Raw genomic sequence first — 13,350 nt, forward strand, 5'->3', positions numbered from 1 at the left:
CTTCAGTGATTTTTGCAGTTCGTTCCAGTCATTTGCAGCAGAGAACTGGAAGGAAAGGCGGCCAGAGGAGGAATTGGCTTTGGGGGGGACCAGTGAGGTATACCTGCTGGAGCGCGTGCTACGGGTGGGTGCTGCTATGGTGGCTAGTGAGCTGAGATAAGACAGGGCTTTACCTAGCAAAGACTTGTAGATGACCTGGAGCCAGTGGGTTTGGCGACGAGTATGAAGCGAGGGACAGCCAACGAGAGTGTACAGGTCGCAGTGGTGGGTAGTATATGGGGCTTTGTTGACAAAACGGATGGCACTGTGATAGACTGCATCCAATTTGTTGAATAGAGTGTTGGAGGATATTTTGTAAATGACATCGCCGAAGTCAAGGATAGGTAGTATGGCCAGTTTTACGAGGGTATGTTTGGCAGCATGAGTGAAAGATGTTTTGTTGTGAAATATGAAGCTGATTCTAGATTTAATTTTGGATTGGAGATGTTTAATGTGAGTCTGGAAGGAGAGTTTACAGTCTAACCAGACACCTAGGTATTTGTAGTTGTCCACATATTCTAAGTCAGAACCGTTTAGAGTAGTGATGAGCGGGCAGAGATCGGTTGAAGAGCATACATTTAGTTTAACTTGCATTTAAGAGCAGTTGGAGGCCACAAAAGGAGAGTTGTATGACATTGAAGCTCATCTGGAGGTTAGTTAACACAGTGTCCAAAGAAGCGCCAGATGTATGTAGAATGGTGTTGTCTGCGTAGAGGTGGATCAGAGAATCACCAGCAGCAAAAGCGACATCATTGATGTATACAGAGAAGAGAGTCAGCCCGAGAATTGAACCCTGTGGCACCCCCATAGAGACTGCCAGAGGTCCGGAAAACAGGCCCTCCGATTTGGCACACTGAACTCAATCAGAGAAGTAGTTGGTGAACCAGACGAGGCAATCATTTGAGAAGCCAAGGCTGTCGAGTCTGCTGATAAGAATGCGGTGATTGACAAAGTCGAAAGCCTTGGCCAGGTCGATGAATACAGCTGCACAGTAATGTCTCTTATCGATGGCAGTTATGATATCATTTAGGACCTTGAGCGTGGCTGAGGTGCACCCATGACCAGCTCTGAAACCAGATTTCATAGCGGAGAAGGTACGGTGGGATTCGAAATGGTCGGGAATCTGTTTTTTAACTTGGCTTTCAAAGACCTTAGTTAGAAAGGCAGGGTAGGATAGATATAGGTCTGTAGCAGTTTGGGTCTAGAGTGTCTCCCCCTTTTGAAGAGGGGGATGACCGCGGCTGCTTTCCAATCTTTGGGAATCTCAGACGATACGAAAGAGAGGTTGAACAGTAATTGGGGTTGCAACAATTTCGGCAGATATTTTTAGAAAGAGAGGGTCCAGATTGTCTAGCCCGGCTGATTTGTAGGGTTTCAGATTTTGCAGCTCTTTCTGAACATCACCTATCTGGATTTGGGTGAAGGAGAAATGGGGGAGGCTTGGGCGAGTTGCTGTGGGGGGTGCAGGGCAATTGACCGGGGTAGGGGTAGCCAGGTGGAAAGCATGGCCAGCCGTAGAAAAATGCTTATTGAAATGATCAGTTATAGTGGATTTATCGGTGGTGACAGTGTTTCCTAGCCTCAGTGCAGTGGGTAGCTGGGAGGAGGTGTTCTTATTCTCCATGGACTTTACAGCGTCCCTGAACTTTTTGGAGTTTGTGCTACAGGATGCAACTTTCTGTTTGAAAAGCTAGCCGTAGCTTTCCTAACAGCCTGTGTATATTTGTTCCTAACTCCCCGATCTAACTCGGGAAGTTAGGGAAATTCCCATATGCCATTCATGCCTGTTAGCTTTGTGTGACAGGGGTTGTAATATAGAATTAGAATACTGGAATGGAAATTAGCCTTCTTATGATGGTCCAAAGGTCAGCCATGTTGGTCAGGGAGTTGGTCACCCATGGTTTTCTAGTGCTGTGATAAGATATTATGCAAAACATTGAATGTGAAGAATTTATCTACACTGTATGTGTTTTTAGCTCGACAGCCAGCCAGTTTTGGAGGAATGATTCCATAATTTTGTTTAATAAACTGCAAATATGCCAACATACCATTCAAACAATGCAGTCAATCGACAGCTTGCTCAAGTCAGTTGATGATAGGACTTAGACAAGTTGTAAATGCAACAAGTACTGATATTGGATCATATAATAACACTCACAGCTTTCCAAGGAAACAAAATCTGAGACATTTATGGTCTATTTACATATATTTTAGAGGCTATAACTAGAAAATGTGTATAAAACCCATATAAACTGTATTTATAATTATATAACAATATTATAGGTTGACTATAATTCCATCACACAATTTCTGATACATCACATATTTTCCTGCACCTATGCCTCCTGACATTCATTCCAATTAGACTGGTTTTGGATTTCTCCCTGACCAAGGTGGCTGCCATTTTGTCCCCATTTTGGAACTTTGAGGGTTTATGACATAGCCCCTCTAGTAATATAATAGGATCTCTATGGGTTGTAATATCTTAGTACTAGGCTTAGGCTATTCAACTATTTATTGTTTTGTGATTGTAACTATGTACCACTGACATTTGGATTGTGTTATTGATCCGCAGTACACTGACTGAACTATGACCTTTGCTTCATGTCTTTGTTGTTGCGGCTCTAAAGTACACCAAATGTATTTCATATGTTTAACTTGTTGTTGTTTTTTTGAACATTGTGCATAAAATAGACATACCGTAGGTGAGAAGCCCTAAATTAAGCTTTTCATTAAGCCATCAATGTTATGTTAAATTCATGAATTAAAATAAGATACTGAAAAGCATGTATGTCATAAAAATAATGTAGAAAAATGTCAGGGCTTAGCTAAACCTTCTCTTGGTTGTAGTGTGGCGACCCGTTCAAAGAAGAAGACCTCGTCGTCCTCAACGGGACCAAGGAGGAGGTGGAGAAACTGAGGAAGATAATGGAGGAGAAGAGAGCCAAGGCCAAGGCAACAAAGGTTTGTGTTCCTAGAGTTTTCAAATCAAATGTTAAGGGTTAATCATAACTTCCACTTAAAGGGATAGTTCATCCAAATTACAAAATGACATGTTGGTAGCTAGCTTTTTTGCTTTTTTGGTACACTACAATTCCAATGCAAGAATGGTACCTACAGTGGCAAGAAAAAGTATGTGAACCCTTTGGAATTATCTGGATTTCTTCATAAATTGATCATAACATTAGATCTGATCTTCATCTAAATCACAACAACAGAATAACACAGTCTGCTTAAACTAATAACACACAAATTATTGTATTTCTGTCTGTTGAATACATCATTTAAACATTCACGGTGTATGTTGGAAGAAGTATGTGAACGCCTAGGCTAATGACTTCTCCAAAAGCTAATTGAAGTCATGAGTCAGCTAATGAGGAGTCCAATCAATGAGACAAGATTGGAGATGTTGGTTAGAGCTACCCTGTGCTAGAAAAAACACTCACAATTTTTTTTGTTGCTATTCACAAGAAGCATTGCCTGATGTGAACCATGCCACGAATAAAATATATCTCAGAAGACCCAAGATTAAGAAATGTTGAATTTCATAAAGCTGGAAAGGGTTACAAAAGTATCTCTAAAAGCCTTGATGTTCATCAGTCCACAGTAAGACAAATTGTCTATAAATGGAGAAAATTCAGCACTGTTGCTACTCTCCCTAGGTGTGACCGTCCTGCAAAGATGAATGCAAGAGCACAGCGCAGAATGCTCCATGAGATGAAGAATCCTAGTGTGTCAGCTAAAGACTTACAGAAATCTCTGGAACATGCTAACATCTCTGTTGGCGAGTCTACGATACATAAAACAGTCAACAAGAATGGTGTTCATGGGAGGATACCACGGAAGAAGTAACTGCTGTCCAAAAAAAACATTCCTGCACCTCTGAAGTTCACAAAAGAGCATCTGGATGTTCCACAGTGCTACTGGCAAAATATTATGTGGACAGATTAAACTAAAGTTGAGTTGTTTGGAAGGAACACACATCACTATGTGTGGAGAAATAAAAGGCACAGCACACCAACATCAAAACCTCAACCCAACTGTAAAGTATGGTGAAGGGAGTATCATGGTTTGGAGCTGCTGAATTCCCAAGTTTATCAAGACATTTTGCAGGAAATGTAAGGCTTTCTGTCCGCCAATTGAAGCTCAAGGACAATGACCCAAAACACAGAAGTCAATCAACAACAGAATGGCTTCAACAGAAGAAAATAAGCCTTCTGGAGTGTCCCAGTCAGAGTCCTGACCTCAACCCGATTGAGATGCTGTGGCATGACCTCGAGAGTGGTTCACACCAGACATCCCAAGAATATTGCTGAACTGAAACAGTTTTGTGAAGAGGAATGGTCCAAAATTCCTCCTGATCATCGTGTAGGTCTGATCCGCAACTACAGAAAATGTTTGGTTGAGGTTATTGCTGCCAAAGGAGGATCAACCAGTTATTAAATCCAAGGGTTCACATACTTTTCCCACCCTGAACTGTGAATGTTTACACAGTGTGTTCAATAAAGACATGAAAACATATAATTGTTTGTGTTATTAGTTTAAGCAGACTGTGTTTGTCTTGTTGTGACTTAGATGAAGATCTGCATAAATTGGTCATAAAAGTTTATCTGAAGTACAGGTAATTCCAAAGGGTTCACATTTTTCTTGCCACTGTATATTAGCATTTGTGTGCTTCATGTCCAAATCATATCTAAGTAACTTAATTGAGTTACACAATCAATTTTAAGATACTTTAGGATGATTTGGAGATGAAGCGCAGAAATTGTAATATAGGTACCATTGACTTGCAATGGATTTGTGTCACAAATGCTAAAAAGTTAGCATTTTAAACTTTGTCCATAGACTGTTTACAGCAGTGGTGTCAAAAATCTTTCCGTTGAGGGCCGAGTGTTTGTGGCTTTCTGGGATTTCAATTAAATTCAGACCTAGACAACCAGGTGATGGGGGTTCCTTACTAATTAGTGAACTTAATTAATCAATGAAGTAGAAGGGTGGAGCGAAAACCTGCAGACACTTGGCCGTCCGTGGAATGAGTTTGACACATCTGGTTGACAGGGTAAGGAAACAAATTTGTAATTTGGGTGAACTATCCTTTTTAGTCAATTTTCCACCTATTCATGATGCTTGCATGATGCATTGATGTCAAAGTGTAGATTTGACTCACCATAGGTAGAAGTTAGGATTCTCCCCTAGTTATGTGAGTTACCTGGAATTTACGGTAAAATGTTTTTTTTTTTAGAAATCAAAGAAGAGCAAATTTGCTGAGACTGTTTCCAAGCCATCAGAGTCAAAAGGTAGGAAGTAGTGATGCACCTATAAGACATTTTTGGCCGATACCGATATCCAATATTTTCCTTGGCAAAAAAAACGATACCAATAACCAATATCTAACATTTTAGCAGCCTTTTTAAGCATTCTATTACAGTTAAATAGTTAACACACACATGGACACAGCGGTCTAAGGCACTGCATCTCAGTGCGAGAGGTGTCACTACAGCCCTTGGTTCGGATCCAGGCTGTATCACATCTGGCCGTGATTGGGAGTCCCATAGGGCGGCGCACAATTGGCCCAGCCTCGTCCGGGTTTGGCCGGGGTAGGCCGTCATTTTAAATATGAATTTGTTCATCACTGACTTGCCTAGTTAAATAAAGGTTACACACACACACACATTCACCACACTGACCAAAAAGTTATTTTGTTGGCATTTACGTATGTCCCTATTACCAGTAAAACATAATCTATACCTATTTCTTTCACTTACTTGCTGTGCTGTTTCGTTGTTCATTTGTTCAGTCGTTTCATTCTCAACCAGGATTTCTATGGAACGCCGTTTGGGTCTTTGCGTGTCTTTAAAGATACTAGAGTCAAATAACACTTTCACATGTCAAATAACACTTTCACTTGTCAAATAAGCTTGTTGACCAATCAGGACCTGAATATGACTGTACTTCACATAATAATTTAACACGTTCATACATTTTTTACGTAGTTATTACACATTGATTACACTATCACTCGTATTTAATATGTCACCACGATTCATCGATATGTATGCTATGATGCTCGTAAAGTTGTCTCGCGCACCTACAGTGCTGGTCATAAAAAAAGCTAGCTAGCTCATGGATGCAAACATTGTTCTTCACTAAAAACAGAGCAAAACAACATCTGTTTCAGTAGCTATCATTAGCTAGCTAACTATATAGCTAGGTGTCATCATCTAAAATAACCTTAATTTATAACACAGTTATTATTTAATTAATGGTGGTCGGACCCATCTATGTGAAGCTAGCTACAATAAGGATTAGCCACAATAATGGACTTTGCGGTTAGCCTTCAAAATAAAAGTATGTAATTGACAGTGATGCAAATGAATACAAATAGTAGAATTATGCCATAATTGAATAGATCATGCTAACCGAGGTTGGAATGTTATATGAAATCAACAAAATATAATAATTTGTTAATTTGACAAAAATCTGTTGAAATTATACTTTACAATTGTATTGGGGTCGTACTTATTTCACTATACAGTCTTACCTATGGATTGTGGATCAATGACATGGGTTATCAGTCTACTCAGTGACACCCAGAGAACATTAGCGTTGTAGCTCTTATTGCGGGACTCTGAAACAACTGTGAATTGAGCCACATTTATTAACAACCTATGTGTATTGAACACTATTCCAGAGGATAAATAATACTGCGTGGATGTTTTGGAGTCTGATAACTGAGGAGGCGTTGGGAAAAAATATATTGGGTATTGAGTAGACTGATACCTCATTTCATTGATCCCCAATCCTTAGGTAAAGCTGTACAGTGCAATATGAATGTCAATACACACAATAGGCTGACTGGGGAAGTGATTTCACACAGTCACAGTCCCGCGATAAGAGCTACAACACAAATATTTGCGTAAACTCTTCACAGTTGTGTTCTGTGGGTGTCACTGAGTAGACTGATACCCCATTTCATTGTTTCACATTCCAACATTGTTTAACATTATCTAGTCTAAATATGTCATGATTTCACCAATTTGTAACCTTCTGCATCACTTATAAAGAGGTACTTTTATTTTGAAGGCAAACCGCGAATTCCACTTGTGCCTAATCCTTATTGTGGCTAGCTTCACAAAACATAATCCGGTCAGGTCGAGCCTCACTAGCCAGATGAAGCTAGCTGCCTGCTTATAATGTTAGCTTTGGGCAACAGGGTTAAGTAGCTGGCTAGCTATTTATTTTCATGAACTGAAGTTCAATAGCTAATACTTACTCACAAGAATTCTTAAATCATTGCAAAGAATCGTGAAAATGACTGCAGTGTCTACTTGTCATTGTTTTCAGGCTGGTTGTATTACTGCTAGCTAGGTACCAAGATAAATCTAGCTAGCTAACCCAGAAGTTGCAGTCAAACAAATAATGTTTTATTACCAACGCGGTATTGTAAACACATCGTTCGGGACCGGTGTTTGCTTGTTTGCACACTTTTTTGTACAGCTTTGACAGTGCTACTGATAGAAATGGTGGAGCTTGGCTTGCACGTGCAAATTCAGAACACACAACATTTTATAATAGAACGGTGATATTTAACGTGTCAAATTAAAAGCTTAAATAGCGTCAAATAGTGTTATTGTCAAATAGTGTTATTTGACGTGTATCTTTTTTGACATGCAAAGACCCAAACGGCGTTCTATAGTATGTTGTGAAGTTAATAGTAGTGGCGCTATTACTGTGTAACTCCGGTAGGGCAACATCTGAACAATTGCGCACTTGGTAACGTTAGTGTGTACCGGTGCTCAACCAGTCACGAAAGCCAACATCACCCACAACAGAGGACGGTTGATTGTTGAGGGCAGTGAATTATATTATCTTGGCGTTTAATGGATTTCGCCTTTGAGTTGTCTCGCTGAAATGTTCTTAATCTTTCAAGTGACTGCTTGACTTGTTGACTGCTCTATCCACACAGCAGACATTGTGGGCTAGGTTAGGAATGCTGTGTTGCATGTGTAGCTCTAAATTTTACGTGGTGTCATTACTTCATGTACCTACGTTATAGAGGTATGCACGTCAGCTTTGACATCGTTTTTTCACATCGGTGTTAAACTAGACATCGAGGCCGACACCGATGTTAGCCTTTTTAGCTAATATCGTCCGATTCCGATATGTTCACCGATATATTGTGCATTCCTAGTAGGAAGTGTGGAGGACATATCTTATTTTTGTTTTATACATGTTATTCATCTACAAAACTAAAATGGGCCATGTGGACATAGTCAAATCAAATTGTATTGGTCACCTGCACCGAATACAACAGGTGTAGACTACTGTGTAATGCTTACCCATTCCCAACAGTGCAGAGTTAAAAAGTAACACAACATTTTAATTAAAAAAGGATGTAAAGTTAGTAATGAGGCTATATACAAGGAGTACCAGTACTGAGTCAATGTACAGCCGTACGGGGTAGTTGAAGTAACAGTATGTACGTGTAGGTAGGGGTAAAAGTGACCAGGCAATCAGGATATATAATAATCAGTGTAGCTGCAGTGTACATAAAGTGTGTGTGGGCAGAGTCTAGTGAGTGTGCATAGAGCCAGCAAGGGGGTCAGTACAAAAATAATTAAGGTAAAGACATACACTGAATATAAACACAACATGTAAACGTGTTGGTCCCATGTTTCAGGAGCTGAAATAAAAGCTTATTTCTCTCAAATTTTGTGCATAAATTTGTTTATATCCCTGTTAGTGAGCATTTCATCTTTGCCAAGATAATCCATCCACAAGCCTGGTGTGGCATATAAAGAAGCTGATTACACAGTATGATCATTACACAGGTGCACCTTGTGCTGGGGACAATTAATTACCACTCAAATGTGCAGTTTTGTCACACAACACAATGCCACAGATGTCTTAAGTTTTTATGGAGCGTGCAATTGGCATGGTGACTGCAATAATGTCCACCAGAGCTGTTGCCAGAGGATTTAATGTTAATTTCTCTACCATAAGCCTACTCCAGCGGTGTGCTGATGTCAACGTTGTGAACAGGGTGCCCCAGGATGGCGGTGGGGTTATTGTATGGGGAGGCATAAGCTATGGACAATGAACACAATTTTCTCTATTGAAATTTGAATGCAAATGTACACTGACAAGATCTTACAAGAGGCCTATTGCTGTGCCATCCATCCGCTCCCATCACCTCACGTTTCAGTATGATAATTCACAGCCCCATGTCGCTTCTCTGTACACAATTCCTGGAAGCTGAAAATGTCCGGTGTTTCTGTACTGCACATGGGGTGGCAGGGTAGCCTAGTGGTTAGAGCGTTGGACTAGTAACTGGAAGGTTGCAAGTTCAAATCCCAGAGGTCTGTCGTTCTGCTCCTGAACAACCCACTGTTCCTAGGCTGTCATTGAAAATAAGAATTTGTTCTTAACTGACTTGCCTAGTTAAATAAAGGTAAAATAAATTTTAAAAAATAGATGGAGTTAGCATAACAAATGGCCACTGGATTGATGCAAATAATCATGATATTATCCTGCCAGGAAGGCTAGTTAACATTAAATTGAGGTTTTTGGGAAAGCCTTTCCATATACCAGAAGACAGTTAGGTCTATCATTAGCATCTATATTTTTCCTGTTCCTTAATTGTTTGAAACCTGGATGTTTTACTTCATATTATGGAGGCATACCCAGCCAAAGTCCGACCATAGAAATATCTAATTGAAATATTTTTAAAACATTTCATTGTTTAGCAGCCAAAGGCATTATCCTAGTCATATTAGAAACCCATGATAGTTGTTGCATCTTTAGATCTCCCGTTTGTACATTTCTACTGTATATTTCCATCTCTGGCCATGAAGCTGGTCACATGTGCATTTTAGAACAGTTTTTTCCCCCATAAATTGCATTTTGGATCATTTGCGCGTAGGCTTAGGTGTGTATATTGCTGCGCCTAAAATGTGAATAAAAAATTATTTATCAATTTTAAGATTAACATTCATGATCTGTTCCATCAGCCTTATTAATTGATACAGCTTATACCTCCACTACACTACTTTGATTCGCATCAGTGGGGATTAAGAAGTGAGAATATGCAATGTCCACTGAAAAAAGTAGTATACACCATATTACCCACCATTGTACAAACACTGTGTGAACTTGGTTCAGACAGTCATATTTTTGAGCAGGTACTTCTGCGGTCTGGCTTGGAGACAGGCAAGACTCCATGCTCAGCTCTCTTTCTCTCTCTGTGGTTCCCTGTCTTTTAGGCTCCAGTTGTTGTTGCTAGTCAGTGGACACACCCATGAGTGTCTTTCAGAACCCCTCCTAAAACCACACCTGTTATGTTTTGATTGTTGTCAGTAACTCTTTGTTAGTTCCCTTTCTGTTTGGGCGACATTATTCTTGCTGAGGAACGTACAGTTGAAGTTTTACATACACTTAGGTTGGAGTCATTAAAACTCGTTTTTTAACCACTCCCCACATTTTTTGTTAACAAACTATAGTTTTGGCAAGTCAGTTAGGACATCTACTTTGTGCATGACACAAGTAATTGTTCAAATAATTGTTTACAGACAGATTATTTCACTTATAATTCACTGTATCACAATTCCAGTGGGTCAGAAGTTTACGTACACTAAGTTAACTGTGCCTTTAACTTCTCTAGGGTAGGGGGCACTATTTTCACCTCCAGATGAAAAGTGTGCCCAAAGTAAACTGCCTGCTATTCAGGCCCAGAAACTAGGATATGCATATAATGGTAAAAAACACTCTTAAAGTTTCCAAAAGTTTTAAAATAATTACTGTGAGTATAACAGAACTGATTTGGCAGACGACAACCTGAGAAAAATCCATCCAGGAAGTAGGATTTTTTATTTATTTTTGTTTTCTATTCAATGCCATTACAGTATCCATTGACTTAGGACTCAAATTGCACTTCCTATGCCTTCCACTAGATGTCAACAGTCTTTAGAAATTGTTTCAGACTTGTATTCTGAAAAATGAGGGAGTAAGAGCAGTCTGAATGACTGGACCCTCCAGTGTCACAGAGCTTTTTCATGCACGCGACCGATAATGTGCCTTTCTTGTTTACCTTTTACATTGATGACGTTATTGTCCGGTTGAAATATTATCGATTATTTAGGCTAAAAACAACCTTAGGATTGATTCTAAACATTGTTTGACATGTTTCTACTAACTTTACGAGTTAGTTGAGTGCAACCATATGAAGATCGTCAAAGGTAAGTGATTCATTTTATCTCTATTTCTGACTTGTGTAACTCTTCTACTTGGCTGGTTACTGGTTGTAATGATTTGTCTGCTGGGCGCTGTTCTCAGATAATCGCATGGTATGCTTTCGCCATAAAGCCTTTTTGAAATCTGACACCATGGTTGGATTAAGAAGAAGTTTATATTTAAACCAATGTATAACACTTGTATGCTTCATGAATTTTTCTAAGGAGTATTTCTATTTTTGAATTTGGCGCTCTGCAATTTCACTGGATGTTGGCCAGGTGGGAAGCTACCGCCCCACATACCCTAGAGAGGTTTTAAACAGCTTGGAAAATTCCAGAAAATTATGTCATGACTTTAGAAGCTTCTGATAGGCTGATTGACATTGAGTCAATTGGAGGAGTACCTGTGGATGTATTTCAAGGCCTAACTTCAAACTGAGTGCCTCTTTGCTTGACATCATGGGAAAATCAAAATAAATCAGCCAAGACCTCAGGAAAAAAATGGTAGACCTCCACAAGTCTGGTTCATCCTTGGGAGTAATTTCCAAATGCCTGAAGGTACCACGTTCATCTTTACAAACAATAGTACGAAAGTATAAACACCATGGGACCACGCAGCCGTCATACCGTTCAGGAAGGAGACGCGTTCTGTCTCCTAGAGATGAACGTACTTTGGTGCGAAAAGTGCAAATCAATCCCAGAACAACAGCAAAGGACCTTGTGAAGATGCTGGAGGAAACCGGTACAAAAGTATCTATATCCATAGTAAAACGAGTCCTATATCGACATAACCTGAAAGGCCGCTCAGCAAGGAAGAAGCCACTGCTCCAAAACCGCAATTTAAAAAGCCAGACTACGTTTTGCAACTGCACATGGGGACAAAGATCGTACTTTTTGGAGAAATGTCCTCTGGTCTGATGAAACAAAAATAGAACTGTTTGGCCATAATGACCATTGTTATGTTTGGAGGGAATACGGGGAGTCTTGCAAGCCGAAGAACACCATCCCAACCGTGATGCATGGGGGTGGCAGCATCATGTTGTTGGGGTGCTTTGCTGCAGGAAGGACTGGTGCACTTCGCAAAATAGATGGCATCATGAAAAGGATGTGGATATATTGAAGCAACATCTCAAGACATCAGTTAGGAAGTTAAGGCTTGGTCAAAAAAAGTGTCTTCCAAATGGACAAAAACCTCACGCATACTTCCAAAGTTGTGGCAAAATGGCTTAAGGACAACAAAGTCAAGGTATTGGAGTGGCCAATCCAAAGCCCTAACCTCAATCCTCTAGAAAATTTGTGGGCAGAACTTAAAAAGTGTGTGCGAGCAAGGAGGCCTACAAACCTGACTCAGTTACTGTAATTAAATGTCAGGAATTGTGAAAACTGAGTTTAAATATATTTGGCTAAGTTGTATGTAAACTTCTGACTTCAGCTGTAACTATTCACACCCCTTGACTTTTTCCACATTTTTTTGTTGTTGTTACAGCCTGAATTCAAAATGGATTAATTTGACATTTTGTGTCTCTGGCCTACAAACAATACCCCATAAGTATGAACCCCCCTGGGACAATACACCTTTGGCAGCAATTACAGCTGTGAGTCTTTTGGGGTACGTTTCTAAGAGCTTTGCACACCTGGATTGTACAATAGTACGCCCATTATTATTTTTAAAATTCTTCAATCTCTTTTTCAGGTTGGTTGTTGATCATTGTTTAAAACCGTTTTCAAATCTTGCCATAGCTTTTCAAGCTGATTTAAGTTAAAACTGTAACATGGCCTAAACATTTGCACCACCATGGAATGTTATTACATTGTCTATGTTCTCAATTGAAGAGAACAGGGTCCAACAAATGGAAATTAGGAAGAGGCTGTTATGGTATTCAACTTCCACTTTGACATCAAACCATTTTCAAATGTTGTAAACACAATTGATTTAACATATGATATTATTAACGGCTTGTTTATGGAAATCGTACAGCATACTTTTTTTTTTAACCCAAAACGTGTTGTTTGTACACTGTAAAGGAAGTGTAGCTATTCATGGAAATTCCCAAATGCTTTGAATACATTAAACATTAGTTAT

General features: G+C 39.6%; 1 protein-coding gene across 2 annotated transcripts in view; it reads left to right on the forward strand.

Annotated features, from left to right (window-relative positions):
• LOC139413854 (replication termination factor 2-like) overlaps nt 1-13,350 on the forward strand; it is a 59,974-nt gene that overhangs the window by 44,651 nt on the left and 1,973 nt on the right. For both annotated transcript variants that reach the window (XM_071161668.1, XM_071161669.1), the window contains exons 6-7: nt 2,890-3,003; nt 5,282-5,336. In XM_071161668.1, the coding sequence (XP_071017769.1) occupies nt 2,890-3,003; nt 5,282-5,336 (169 nt within the window). The remainder of the gene's footprint in view (nt 1-2,889; nt 3,004-5,281; nt 5,337-13,350) is intronic.

Source organism: Oncorhynchus clarkii, chromosome 7 (genome assembly GCF_045791955.1).
Source record: "Oncorhynchus clarkii lewisi isolate Uvic-CL-2024 chromosome 7, UVic_Ocla_1.0, whole genome shotgun sequence".
In the NCBI taxonomy this organism is placed as follows: Eukaryota; Metazoa; Chordata; class Actinopteri; order Salmoniformes; family Salmonidae; genus Oncorhynchus; species Oncorhynchus clarkii.